This window comes from Danio rerio, chromosome 9 (assembly GCF_052040795.2).
Source record: "Danio rerio strain M-AB ecotype USA chromosome 9, GRCz13ab, whole genome shotgun sequence".
In the NCBI taxonomy this organism is placed as follows: domain Eukaryota; kingdom Metazoa; phylum Chordata; class Actinopteri; order Cypriniformes; family Danionidae; genus Danio; species Danio rerio.
In genome coordinates this window covers 44,829,176-44,842,530 of record NC_141029.1, presented here as the reverse complement: position 1 = coordinate 44,842,530, position 13,355 = coordinate 44,829,176, and the positions used below count along the sequence as shown (strand labels likewise).

Here is a 13,355-nt window from a genome sequence, read left to right as displayed (position 1 = left end):
CGACTTGTCCATGCAAACTGGCTTTATATCTCATAACATTTGTAAACATTGTTTTTATAAACTAACTTCATTTTTTCCCCTTAGAACTTGCCGCTGAGTTCATTGCCAGGCCTCAAAACCAAGAGGTGGTTGAAGGTGAAAAGGCACAATTTGTGTGCTCTGTCTCCAAAGACACATATGAAGTAAAATGGCTTAAAGGGAATACAGAACTTCAATCGGATGACAAGTATGAAATTATTTCTGAGGGCAAAAAGAGAGTTCTTATTGTCAAAAACTGTGAACTCAAAGATGAGGGAGGCTTTGTAGTCCTCATTGGAACCACAAGAGCTTCAGCTGATTTGACTGTTCTTGGTACGTGCAGCATGTTATTATCTAGATTTTCTTATGAAAATATGAAATAGAAATATGACAATTCTGAAGAAATATGACAATTCTGAAGGTTTGCTGTGTTTTATTACAGAAAAGCTGAGGATTATCACTCCTCTCAAAGACACAAAGGCAAATGAAGGGCAAGAGACTGTCCTCAATTGTGAAGTTAACACTGAAGGGGCCAAGGCCAAATGGCTAAAGAATAATGAGACATTATTCGAAAGCAGCAAGTTCATCATGGTTCAGAAGGACAATGTATTCTCTCTGAGAATCAAAGATACCCAAAAGTCAGATGAGGCAAACTACACAATTACACTGACCAACCAGCGTGCTGAACAAGCCAAGAGCTCTGCCAACATCACTGTGCATGGTATGACAAATACTGATTTGCTTAATTTTCTTCAGCATTTAGGGACATTTGTATCGTGAGCCCAACATTCAGTCTCAAATCAATGGTCCAGCTTAAACTGAACTCTACTAAACTATCTAATCCAAAAATACTTTCTTGCAATAATACCTACAACTAACTAACATGAAAATGAATGTGACTCCCTCATTGACTGTCCATTTAGTGGACAGTTTTTTTTGTTTTTTTTAAATGTTAAAATTTTTTGATGCATCTGTTTATTTTATTGTGTTCTGTGAATTTCTGTTGTAATTAATTGCTGAAACTTTTATCAAGGTATACAGTGCTATCAAAGCATTAACCTAAACTCTAAACAAGGTTACTTTAACAAAAAATAATAACAAAAAATACTTAGTGGATTGCTTTATTGTATATAGATGTTCAGAGTAAACAAATGTTTTAACTAAAATAAATTGCAAAACGATGATAAAGTACAAAAGGTAACATTTTACAATAAAGTACCATTCGTAAACAGATTTGCTTATTTACAAAAAGGTAGGTATATTACAGTTATTAGGTTAACACTAGTAAAAGAATACTACTGAATCTTAATAGGGATGCGCAGGCACTGCGGTGGCGCAGTGGGTAGCTTGATCGCCCCACAGAAAGAAGGTCGCTGGTTCGAGCCGAAAGGGCATCCGCTGTGTAAAACATATGCTGAATAAGTTGGCGGTTCATTTCGCTGTGGCGATCCCAAATTAAAAACGGGATTAAGCCGAAAAGAAAATGAATGAGTGAATCTTAATATTTATTTACTCCATTTAATAAAACTCGTTATGATTACTATTGTAACCTCGCTTAAGAGTAATAGAAGGTTATGTATTGTGAGTTTAGTTTAATTAACCTATTGTAACTAATGGAGCCTTATTATTGCACAGTTTTAATGTACAATTGCCCTACGAATAATAGCAAAATTGTATGTCATTTTTTCATTTGGTAGGCAGAACTGAATTGTTTGATCTACTTGGCGGTGTTATGAACACCACTGCAAATAAAATCTGAATATTCTTAGAAAGCACTCAAATAATAATTATTTATCGATGTATTTTAAAGTGCTGACTATCTATATTATGCATGTTCATTAACACAATATATTGAATTATTACTATATAATATATTTGAATATTAAATATACTTTATTACTGTCATATATTACTATTAAATGTGATATTATTTTTCCCTATGACAGTTTATACAACTAACCAACAAAATATCGAGAATGTTTTATGACATGGATTTGAGACTTACTGTAAGCTGCAATCCCAAATGTCACACTATGTACTTATGCACTATGTGCTTATTCACTTACAAACTCAACATTATAGTATATGTATGTAGTGTCTCAAATGGAACACTAACGTTTTTTTAATTAGAGGAAATTCAAACTGTTTCCCTGATGACGTTTGATGGTTGCAAAGTTAGTGAGATAAATAACCAAACTACCAAATAATACTTGCCAAGAGTATAACCGCATTCACCATCGAGAGGTGGTGTAATGACTCTCTAAGGAGAATTTTTTTTCCACAATCCAAAATAAATAAAGTAATTTAACGAGTGCCCCAAACGCTCTGCCCCTTCTGCTGTGCGAGCAAAGCTGCAGTCGTTGAGTGTGTGAAGTGTCCAACAGTTTACACTTCATTTAATTGTAAATAAAGTGCACTTATTATTTTTTTATTATTATTTATTTATTTATTTATTTTTATTTTTTGAGTTTTCACTGTGAACTCACTACTTGCACTATTTCTACTACAAAATGGAGTAGAATAGTGAATAAGTATGCGATTTGGGACGCACCAGTAGACAGTGTTTCAAAGACATTTGCTTTCTTAACTTATAATGCACTTTCATTTCCACAGAGGAAGATCTTAGAATTGTTGTTCCACCTGAGGATGTTGACACGCAGGAGAAAAAGGCCATCAGTTTCACATGCAAGGTGAATAGACAAAACGTAACTGTACAGTGGATGAAAGCAGGCCAGGAAATCACTCTTAGCAAGAGAATTCTGTATCGCGTGGACAAGGAAAAGCACACTTTGACAATCAAAGACTGCAGCCTTGCAGATGAAGGTGAATACACTGTAATTGCTGGTCCTGACAAGGCCACAGCCGAACTGATCATCAGTGAAGCTCCCACTGACTTCACCGCTCAACTCAGTGACCAAACCATCACTGAATTTGAGGATGCTGAATTCAGTTGTGAACTTACTAAAGAGAAGGCTGATATCAAATGGTACAGAGATGGCAGGGAGATCCGAGAAGGGCCCAGGTAAACGACATTTGTGTTGTTTTTGAGTTAGTGTTTTTGTTAATTTATGATTGCATTTATGAATAAATATGCATTTTATGTTTAATTTTAAGGTACCAATTTGAGAGAGATGGCAAAACATGCAGACTGCGTATAAAGGAGTGCAGACCAGATGATGAGTGTGAATATGCATGTGGTGTAGATGACAAGAGAACCAGAGCTCGTCTCTTTGTCGAGGGTAGGTTTGTTTCAGTGTCTATGAGAAAACAGAAATAGCATGGACATTTTAAAAAATGTGTCATTTGCAGGCATAGAAAGTAGTAAAATTTTAAATGGTTTTATTTAACTCTTTAGAGACCCCGGTGGAGATTGTTAGACCACCCACAGATGTGTTTGAGCCACCAGGCTCAGATGTTGTATACGAAGTTGAGCTCAACAAAGACAGAGTTGAGGTCAAATGGCTGAGGAACAACATGACCATTGTTCAAGGTGATAAGTACCAGATGATGAGCGAGGGTAAGATTCACAGGCTTCAAGTGTGTGAAATTAGGCCACGTGATCAAGGCGAGTACAGAGTCATTGCCAAGGACAAAGATGCTAGAGCAAAACTTGAGCTTGCTGGTAAGACACATTATACATATTATGGTATAAAAATAAATCAAATTTCAAGAAAATAACAATCAAACCTAATCATTGTTTACAATATTGTTCCATAGCTGTACCAACAATTAAAACATTGGATCAAGATCTGGTGACAGATGCTGGAAAGCCTTTTGTTATGGGGGTTCCATACAATGCTTACCCCCTTGCAGAGGCTGAGTGGTTCTACAATGACATAAGTCTTCCAAAAGACAATATTCACACCTCTATTGATAGGACAGAATACAGGCTTAAGGACCCTAAGAAATCAGAAGAGGGACGCTATAAGATCATCGTCCAGAACAAACATGGAAAAGGAGAGGCTTTCATAAACCTCAAAGTTATCGGTGGGATATTTTCAGTTTACCATTTTATTTTAGAAATTCATCTTGAGATTATAATAATTCTTACATATATTTCATCTTCCCAGATGTACCTGGGCCTGTGAAGAACCTTCAGGTTGTTGACACTGCTGATGGTGAGATCAGCATTGCTTGGGAGGAGCCAGAAAGTGATGGCGGCAGCAAGATCTTGGCTTATGTGGTAGAGAGACGTGATGTTAAACGCAAGACGTGGACTCTGGCCACTGACTGTGCCGACAGCACAGAATACACTGTAACTGGCTTGCAGAGAGACTCCAAGTACCTGTTCCGTGTCTGTGCACGCAACCGAGTTGGAAGTGGACCTAATGTTGAGACAGACAAAGCTGTTCAAGCAAAGAATAAATTTGGTAAGTCAGAAAAAAGTCAAGAATATCCTGTTTTTTTGCATCCTAGCCAGGGGTTCTAATTGTATGTGTGTTTTTACTCACTCCAGATGTTCCTGATGCACCACAGAATGTTATTGTTGGAAATGTCAACAAGTTTGGTGCTACAGTTTCTTGGGAACCACCACTGTTCGATGGTGGATCTGAAATCACATCATACATTATTGAACTTCGTGACAGAACCTCTGTGGTCTGGGCTCCAGTTATGGTGACCAAGCCACATGAACGTTCAGCCATCATTAATGATGTTATTGAAAACAAAGAGTACATCTTCCGTGTTAAGGCTGAGAACAAGGCTGGAATTGGGAAACCAAGTGCTGCTACTAACCCAGTGAAGATCATGGACCCCATTGGTTTGTAAAATCTCAAATATCTTTATTTTAGCACACATGAAATCTATCATGCCTATTTTAATTATCGCAATGTTTTGATTCACAGAGAGGCCGAGCCCTCCCCTAAATCTGACCCATTCTGAGCAGACTAAGGACTCCTGTTTGTTGACATGGGAGACTCCCTTAAAAAATGGAGGCACAGCTATCACTGGCTACATCATTGAAAGATGTGAAGAAGGTACAGACAAGTGGCTCAGGTGTAATGCCAGGCTTTGTCCAGACCTGCTCTACAGGGTAAATTCAATAACTCACATTTACTAAAGTTTCAAATATGAACTTTACTCGAGGCAGGACTTTGTCCTTGCTTGTAATGTGTATGAGTATTGTTTCTTAATGCTTATTGTGACATCTTTTCCACAGATGTCAGGCCTGAAGTTTGGGAAAAAATACAGCTATAGAGTAATTGCTGAGAATGCAGCAGGGCAGTCTGACCCCTCAAACATAGTTGGACCTGTGCTGGCAGATGATCCACACTGTAAGTGTCTTACTAAATCCCACAGATGCTTCGCTTATATCTGAAACTTTCAAAATGTTCCACTACATGATTTTCTTCCTGTGACACAGATGCACCTACTCTTGACTTGAGTGCTTTTAAGGATGGTCTGGAGGTTTTTGTCCCCAACCCTCTCTCAATCCGCGTCCCTATCACTGGGTACCCAGTTCCAACTGCAAAGTGGACGTTTGGCGAAAATGCACTGACAGCTGGTGATCGTGTATCTATGGTCACAAAGTCAACCTTCACAGAGCTTGTTATAACCCCAAGTGTGCGTGCTGACAAAGGAACATACTCTTTGACCCTGGAAAATGATGTGGCCAGTGTCTCAGGAGAGATTGAAGTTAATGTCATTGGTATGTAGAATATTTTATAGACATATAATTGTCAGTTACCAGTTCAGAAAGAAAAAGTGTTGCTTTATTTTGCTCTTCAGCATCTCCAAGTGCACCCAAAGACTTAAAGGTTGCAGAAGTAACCAGAAAGCATGTCCACTTGATGTGGGAGGCACCTGAACATGACGGAGGCAGTCCTATTACTGGCTACCAGGTTGAGAAGCGTGAAGTGTCCAGGAAGACATGGGTGAAAGTATGTACATTAGAATATCTTTGGCCATTAATGTCCGTGAACTATTGCTGGAACTGCAGTGATAACTTTACTTGTGTGTATGTGATTTTAGGTGATGTCTGGTTTGCAAGACCAGGAATATACAGTCACAGATGTGGTTGAGGGCAAGGAATACTTGTTTAGAGTAATTGCCTGCAACAAATGTGGACCAGGTGAACCTGCCTACATTGAGGATCCAGTGAATGTGTCTTCACCTGCAAGTATGTGTCAATTCTACAAAGAGATCAGACAGTGTTAAACATTCACAATGTTAAATACATGAAAAACTCATCACTTATGTGTGTTCACAGCTGTACCAGACCCACCAGAAAATCTTAAATGGAGAGACAAGTCTGCTAGCAAAATCTTCTTGTCATGGGAGCCACCCAAGTGGGATGGTGGAACTCCTATCAAAGGTTATATTGTTGACAAATGTCAACGAGGCACTGACAAGTGGGAGCCATGTGGAGACCCTATGCCTGAGCTTAAGTGAGTGACCATTTTCAAAGTACTTATTCTGCAAACTTAATTGAGGTGAATGCATTACACCTCTAAATAATTATCTTAATCCTCTCTACAAACAGGTTCGAAGTCACTGGTCTCATTGAAGGACAGTGGTATGCTTATCGTGTGCGGGCTTTGAACAAACTGGGTGCTAGTAAGCCTTGCAAGTCAACAGATGAGATCTTGGCTGTTGATCCTAAAGGTACTTTATCAGATTACGCTTTTACATTTTAGTCCATTTTGCTATTAAATTAGACTCTAAGTGGAACGTGTTATCCTTTTCCCTATTACTTTCACAGAGCCTCCTGAGATTCAGCTGGATGCAAAACTGCTAGCTGGTCTGACTGCTAAAGCTGGCACAAAGATTGAACTTCCAGCTGACATCACTGGTAAACCAGAGCCTAAAGTCAAATGGACCAAGGCTGACCTAGTCCTTAAGCCAGATGACAGAATCACCATTGATACAAAGCCTGGCCATTCAACTTTGTCCATCGCTAAGACCAAGAGGGATGACACAGCCACGTATATCATTGAGGCAGTCAACAGCAGTGGCCGTGCAACTGCAACTGTGGATGTCAACATTTTAGGTAGTGTGACTATAATATTTTATTGTTATATTTTAGAATTAGAGATTTTTTTTGTGATTAGTTTCTGGAAATGATTAATATCCAATCTTTACTAATCCCATGTAGATAAGCCTGGTCCTCCAGCTGCCTTTGACATCTCTGAAATTACCAATGAGTCCTGCGTGTTGGCTTGGAATCCTCCAAGAGATGATGGTGGGTCAAAGGTGACCAACTATATTGTTGAGAGGAAAGCTGTAGACAGTGAAATCTGGTACAAGCTGTCCTCCACTGTGAAGCAGACCACCTACAAGGCCACCAAGCTTGTGGCTTTCAAGGAGTACATCTTTAGGGTGTATGCTGAAAATCAGTTTGGCATTGGTGCCCCAGCTGAACATGCCCCAATAATTGCCAGATACCCTTTCGGTATGTTGTTAAATGCCGTATCAACAATTTATCTATTTATTTTTTCCTAACATTTATTCAACATGAATTAGAAATTAATATGTATCTTCACATTATGATAGATACCCCTGGTCCTCCATACAAATTGGAACCATCGGATATTGCAAAGGATGCCGTAACTCTGTCCTGGTATGAGCCTGATGAGGATGGTGGAAGTCCTATTACTGGATATTGGGTAGAAAGATATGAGCCTGACCATGACAAATGGATCAGATGCAACAAGTTGCCTATCAGGGATACAAACTTTCGGTAATGTGAATTAGCCCTAGTAAGCCATTGCTTGTGTTTCATAAATGAAAATTTGTTAACATTCCTAAATAATCATTCACTTGCAGAGTGAAAGGACTACCCACAAGAAAGAAGTACAAGTTCCGTGTTTTGGCAGAGAATCTTGCTGGACCTGGAAAACCAAGCAAAGAGACAGACCAAATTTTGATTAAAGATCCAATTGGTAGGTTAAACATTGGATAAATATCGTGCTTTGTTTATTTTGACAAAATGATTACGTTATTCTTTATTTGAAGACAGCATACAGTATGAAGCTGATGTAAATCTTTATTTTAGATCCCCCATGGGCTCCTGGGAAGCCCACTGTTAAGGATGTAGCCAAAACCTCTGCTTTCCTGCAATGGACAAAGCCTGAACATGATGGTGGTGCAAAGATCGAGTCTTACATTGTTGAGCTCCTCAAGAGTGGAACTGATGAGTGGGTCCGTGTAGCTGATAATATCCCCTCTCTTGAGCACTTCCTGAAGGGATTGATGGAAAAGCAAGAGTACTCATTCCGTGTCAGAGCTGTCAACGTAGCAGGCGAGAGTGAACCCAGTGAACCAAGTGATCCAGTGCTCTGCAAGGAGAGACTCAGTAAGTCATAAAGCTTGTTTTAGAGCTTAACGGTCACAATTTTTGTTGAAATGAGCACTTGCAATTTTTAATATTCTTTCAAGATATGATGGAAATTTATACAGGTTTAGATTAAATTAAGTTAATATGAAGTGACATTCTGTTATCAATTAGAGTTTAACTATTTGATTAGCATTTAACTGGTCAAGTGCATGATTCATGTATGACTTTTCTCAACAATTATCTTTCTCTTTTAGATCCTCCATCACCACCAAGATGGCTTCTAGTAGTTTCTAGTAGCAGGAACAGCGCTGAACTGAAATGGACTGCACCTGAGAGAGATGGTGGCTCTCCTATCACAAACTACATTGTTGAGAAGAGAGATGTCAGGCGCAAAGGCTGGCAGGCTGTGGACACCACAGTGAAGGAGCTGAAGTACACTGTCACCCCACTAAATGAAGGATCTCTATATGTGTTCCGTGTTGCTGCTGAAAATGCTGTAGGGCCGAGTGAATTTTGTGAACTTGAAGACTCTGTTCTTGCCAAGGATACTTTCGGTGCGTACTTAGTCTTTCTTATTTCTTACATTTTATTTTTTGAAGTGTATTATTGAATTTTTTTCACGTCTGCTTTTTTCCCTACAGGTACCCCTGGACCTCCATATAATCTGACTATCACTGAAGTTTCCAAGACTCATGTTGATCTGAAATGGGAAGCACCTCAGAATGATGGTGGAAGACCTGTTTTGAGGTAAAAAAAATACCGCTGGCTGGTGCAAATCAGTGTCAGCCCTATTCATACATCATAATATAGTATGCATTATATGGTACTAATTAGGGATGCTCATTTCGGTTAATTTTGCTAACCGACAACCGCCGCTCATTAATATATAATGAATAAATATAATATAATAATAAATATCATAATTCACGCACCTTCAGTGTTTAGCACAGAAGAGCAGAATAAAACTAAATAAAATGAATAAAATAAATAGGACTGCCCTAAATAATTTTCACTTAAATAATTAATTTATATTACAAAACAAAAATACTGACTGATTCTTTTTAATAACTGGCATAGGCTGTTTTTTTTCCAATCATGTTTTTTTCTTCCGTCAAATAAAAATCGCAGACTTCCTCAAATTGCTTGCTCCACGGAAAATATGCATTTATTTAATGCCCTGCTGTTATTATTATAAATCACAAAACCTTTTTACATTTTTAATTGAAATCATTATTTTAAAGATTATGTCTTGCTATGTGGTTTTCTCTCTCTCCCTCGCGGTTTAAGTGCGCGCTGCGTGATGAAAAGACAACAACGCGTGCGTATGTTGACTTTTTGTAAACAGTTTTGTTGTGTAAATATGACATTGTATTAATGTGCATGCATGCTTTATAAGCTGTAAAATAAAAGGTAAAGCCTATTTGTTGCGTTTATGACGCAGATCCAGGTCAACATAAGCGCTGTGGTTTGGCATCAACACGTCTGTTAAACAGCAATATTCTTCTTTCATTTTGCTTCTTTGACAAATGTGTCTGTAGGCACGGGTTATACGTTATCGTCCCGCAAGTTAAATATGTCTTGCAGTTGAACAAGGGGCCGAAAATAAGGCGCATCTCACTGCCTTTATGTTGACAAGGAAAAAGAAGAGAAGAAACGCTGTCCTCTTATGAAACGACTGAATCAGCTGGGTATCGATTGTGCAAAAGTGTTGCTGTATGTGTTGTTACAATTGTAATATTTAATAATATCGTGATATTCAAGATTTGTACATTCATACAGCTCTGGATAACTTAAAACAGCGATTAGACCTTCAGAGTGGTGTCAATGCGTCCTGAAGTAAAGCAAAATGGCTATAAACTCCAGCAAGATTGAGTCATTATATACAGAGCCATATAGCCTACCTTTATCTATAAATAAAGTATAACTATAGAAACTGTGTTCATCTTAGCTGAAAGCTTCGTCGTGTTTGCTGGCCTCACGCATCGCACACCTGAAAGTCAGTCAGTCAGCACGTAACGCCAAAGGGTTAAACAGCACTATACGGTTACTGAAGTTTGCGCTGTTATGATTCACTTACCTTTTAATACGTTTTGGTGCGATTATAATCCGCTATTAAAAACAACAACAATGACTGAATGTTTTGAATGGGTGATGTAGCCGTGGGGGGATGCATTTTGGTCCCCGCCATGGAAGAATAATTGTAGCAGAAACCAAGCTCTTTAAAAGTTCTCTGTAGTTGTCTTATCTATCTATCTATCTATCTATCTATCTATCTATCTATCTATCTATCTATCTATCTATCTATCTATCTATCTATCTATCTATCTATCTATCTATCTATCTATCTATCTATCTATCCATCTAAAATGTAAATCCTTAATGTTTTGCATTATGTGCATCTTTCTCAGATATGTCATTGAGAAGAAGGAGAAACTTGGTACCCGTTGGGTGAAATCTGGAAAGACTTCGGGTCCTGACTGCCATTACAGAGTGACTGATGTAATTGAGGGCACTGAAGTGCAGTTCCAGGTCTCTGCTGAAAACGAGGCTGGAGTTGGTCACCCAAGTGAACCTACTGACATTGTAGTCATTGAGGATCCAACAGGTACTGTAGGCTAACAGAAGCTTTTATTTTAAGTGGATGGTCAAATTTTTATGGTGGATGGTGAGATCTGCTTTGTGAATCAACAGAACATGGTTTTGGTGTGGTCAGAGGTTTAAAACATTATTTATTAACAAATAGTGATGTTTCTAGAGTTTTTACATGAATAACTAATTAAGAAAAACTTGTGGATTTTCTAGTTATTGAACAATAATCATGACGATCACTTTATCTTGCAGGCCCACCATCACCACCACAGGAATTGCATATCACAGAGGCAGCAAGAGATCATATCTGTATTGCCTGGAAGGCACCAGAAAAGAATGGAGGAAGTCCCATTATTGGTTACCATATTGAACTATGCGAGGCTGGAACAGAGAAGTGGATGAGAGTCAACTCTCGTCCTGTCAAAGAGTTAAAATACAGAGCAGGAGATGAAGAGGGAATTGTTCCTGAAAAGGAGTATACCTTCAGAGTTCGTGCTGTTAACTCTGTGGGTGCCAGTGAGCCCTCTGACATTTCTGAGAATGTATTTGCCATAGACTCTGACTGTAAGCTACTTTTGTGGTTGAAACTATTAGAAGCAATGATTTGCTAGACATGAAACATATTGGTAACTGACTCCTCTGTGTAAATTACATCACTGCAGGTAGCCCAACACTAGACTTCCAGACCAAGGATCTTGTTGTTGTAGAAGGTGAAAAGATGCACCTCCCAATTCCATTTAGGGCTGTGCCATCACCTAAGATTACATGGCACAAAGATGGAAATGAAATGAAGGCTGATGACAGAACCTTCTTCAGAGCTGAGTACACATCCTGCCATCTGGAAGTTCCAAGCTGCTTACACGCTGATGCTGGCCAATACAAAGTTACCTTGGAAAACAGAAATGGTGCCACTAGTGGAACGATCAATGTTAAAGTTATTGGTATGTTTTAGTTTTCTGTATATCAGCTTCTTTATTGCAATATTTTATCTGTGTGTAATGACTGATTATGCTGACAAAACAGTGAAAATGTGTACATTTTAAACCAATGCTACATTTGCTTTGATTATAATTATAATGTTTTCTGCAATTGTCAGGTCTTCCTGGACCATGTAAAGATATTGTTGCTAGTGAAATTACCAAGAGCTCCTGCAAGGTGTCCTGGGAACCTCCAGACTATGATGGTGGTAGCCCTATTCTCCACTACGTGCTGCAACGCAGAGAAGCAGGCAGGAGAACCTATGTCAAAGTTATGTCTGGCGAAAACAAATTGAGTTGGCCTGTAAAGGATCTCATTCAGAATGGAGAGTACTACTTCCGTGTCAGAGCTGTCAACAAGATTGGTGGTGGTGAATTTATTGAGCTTCGCAACCCTGTAATTGCAGAAGATCAGAAACGTATGTATAGTGGGATTCTGTGAAAGCATGTTGTATCTACTTTTCATTTTACATAACTTTTTTTTATCACATTCTTTTCTTCAAAAATACAGAACGTCCTGATCCACCAGTTGATGTGGAAACCCATAACCCAACATCTGAGAGTGTTACCCTTACTTGGAAGCCTCCCATGTATGATGGTGGAAGCAAAATTATGGGTTACATTCTTGAGAAGATGATGAAAGGGGAAGAGAACTTCCAGAGATGCAATGACTTCCTTGTGCCGGTGTTGTCTTATACTGTTAAGGGGTTGACACATGAAAAACAATATCAGTTCCGGGTTCGTGCAGAGAATGCAGCTGGTGTCAGTGATCCTTCTCGCAGCACACCTTTGATCAAAGCCACAGATGCAACTGGTATGAACTTTTGTTACTTTTTAGCAAATCTTAAGTCCCTCTGAAGCAAATCGTTGGTATATTTAAACATTCTTTGGTATTTTGCTTCCAGATCGTCCTAAGGTATTCCTTAGCGGTAGTCTACAATCAGGCTTGGCTGTGAAACGAGGTGAAGAAATCAGATTGGATGCCAACATCTCTGGATTTCCCTACCCCCAAATTACATGGATGAGGAACAATGCAACAATTTGGCCAGAACCACTAAAGAAGAGGCCAGAAAGGCCCATTAAGAAGAAGAAGGAAAAGGAGGAAAAGAAGGAGGAGGGAGCAGAAAAGAAAGAGGCAGATGCAGAAAAGAAGGAGGAAGACAAAGAGGCAAAGGAGGAGGACAAAGAAAAGAAAGAGGAAAAGAAGGAGGAAGAAAAGGAAAAAGAAAAGGAGGTGGAGGAACCCGAAGAGCCTGAAGAAGAATACCATCCAAGCTTAAATGAACGTCTTACCATTGAATCAAAGAGAAAGGGTGAATCCTATATTATTATAAAAGATACTATCAGAGGCGATCATGGTGTTTTCACAATAAAAGTGGAAAATGATCATGGAACTGCCTCTGCCTCCTGTGAAGTTAATATCCTTGGTGAGTGTTTTTCTTATTGAGATATGGTTACAACACTTGTTGAGGTTTTCATGTGATGTATAAAATTCA

General features: G+C 38.8%; 1 protein-coding gene across 1 annotated transcript in view; it reads left to right on the top strand.

Annotated features, from left to right (window-relative positions):
• Positions 1-13,355, top strand: part of ttn.2 (titin, tandem duplicate 2) — a 179,207-nt gene that overhangs the window by 96,753 nt on the left and 69,099 nt on the right. Inside the window, exons 128-155 of the mRNA XM_087268376.1 lie at positions 85-351; positions 461-739; positions 2,632-3,040; positions 3,133-3,257; positions 3,374-3,640; positions 3,736-4,005; positions 4,089-4,388; positions 4,475-4,777; positions 4,863-5,050; positions 5,177-5,291; positions 5,381-5,665; positions 5,746-5,897; positions 5,989-6,136; positions 6,227-6,404; positions 6,500-6,621; positions 6,719-7,006; positions 7,112-7,408; positions 7,510-7,696; positions 7,783-7,898; positions 8,012-8,311; positions 8,548-8,847; positions 8,935-9,040; positions 10,702-10,898; positions 11,135-11,446; positions 11,545-11,823; positions 11,979-12,278; positions 12,371-12,673; positions 12,765-13,286. Of these exons, the coding sequence (XP_087124502.1) occupies positions 85-351; positions 461-739; positions 2,632-3,040; positions 3,133-3,257; positions 3,374-3,640; positions 3,736-4,005; positions 4,089-4,388; positions 4,475-4,777; positions 4,863-5,050; positions 5,177-5,291; positions 5,381-5,665; positions 5,746-5,897; positions 5,989-6,136; positions 6,227-6,404; positions 6,500-6,621; positions 6,719-7,006; positions 7,112-7,408; positions 7,510-7,696; positions 7,783-7,898; positions 8,012-8,311; positions 8,548-8,847; positions 8,935-9,040; positions 10,702-10,898; positions 11,135-11,446; positions 11,545-11,823; positions 11,979-12,278; positions 12,371-12,673; positions 12,765-13,286 (6,915 nt within the window). The remainder of the gene's footprint in view (positions 1-84; positions 352-460; positions 740-2,631; positions 3,041-3,132; positions 3,258-3,373; positions 3,641-3,735; positions 4,006-4,088; positions 4,389-4,474; positions 4,778-4,862; positions 5,051-5,176; positions 5,292-5,380; positions 5,666-5,745; positions 5,898-5,988; positions 6,137-6,226; positions 6,405-6,499; positions 6,622-6,718; positions 7,007-7,111; positions 7,409-7,509; positions 7,697-7,782; positions 7,899-8,011; positions 8,312-8,547; positions 8,848-8,934; positions 9,041-10,701; positions 10,899-11,134; positions 11,447-11,544; positions 11,824-11,978; positions 12,279-12,370; positions 12,674-12,764; positions 13,287-13,355) is intronic.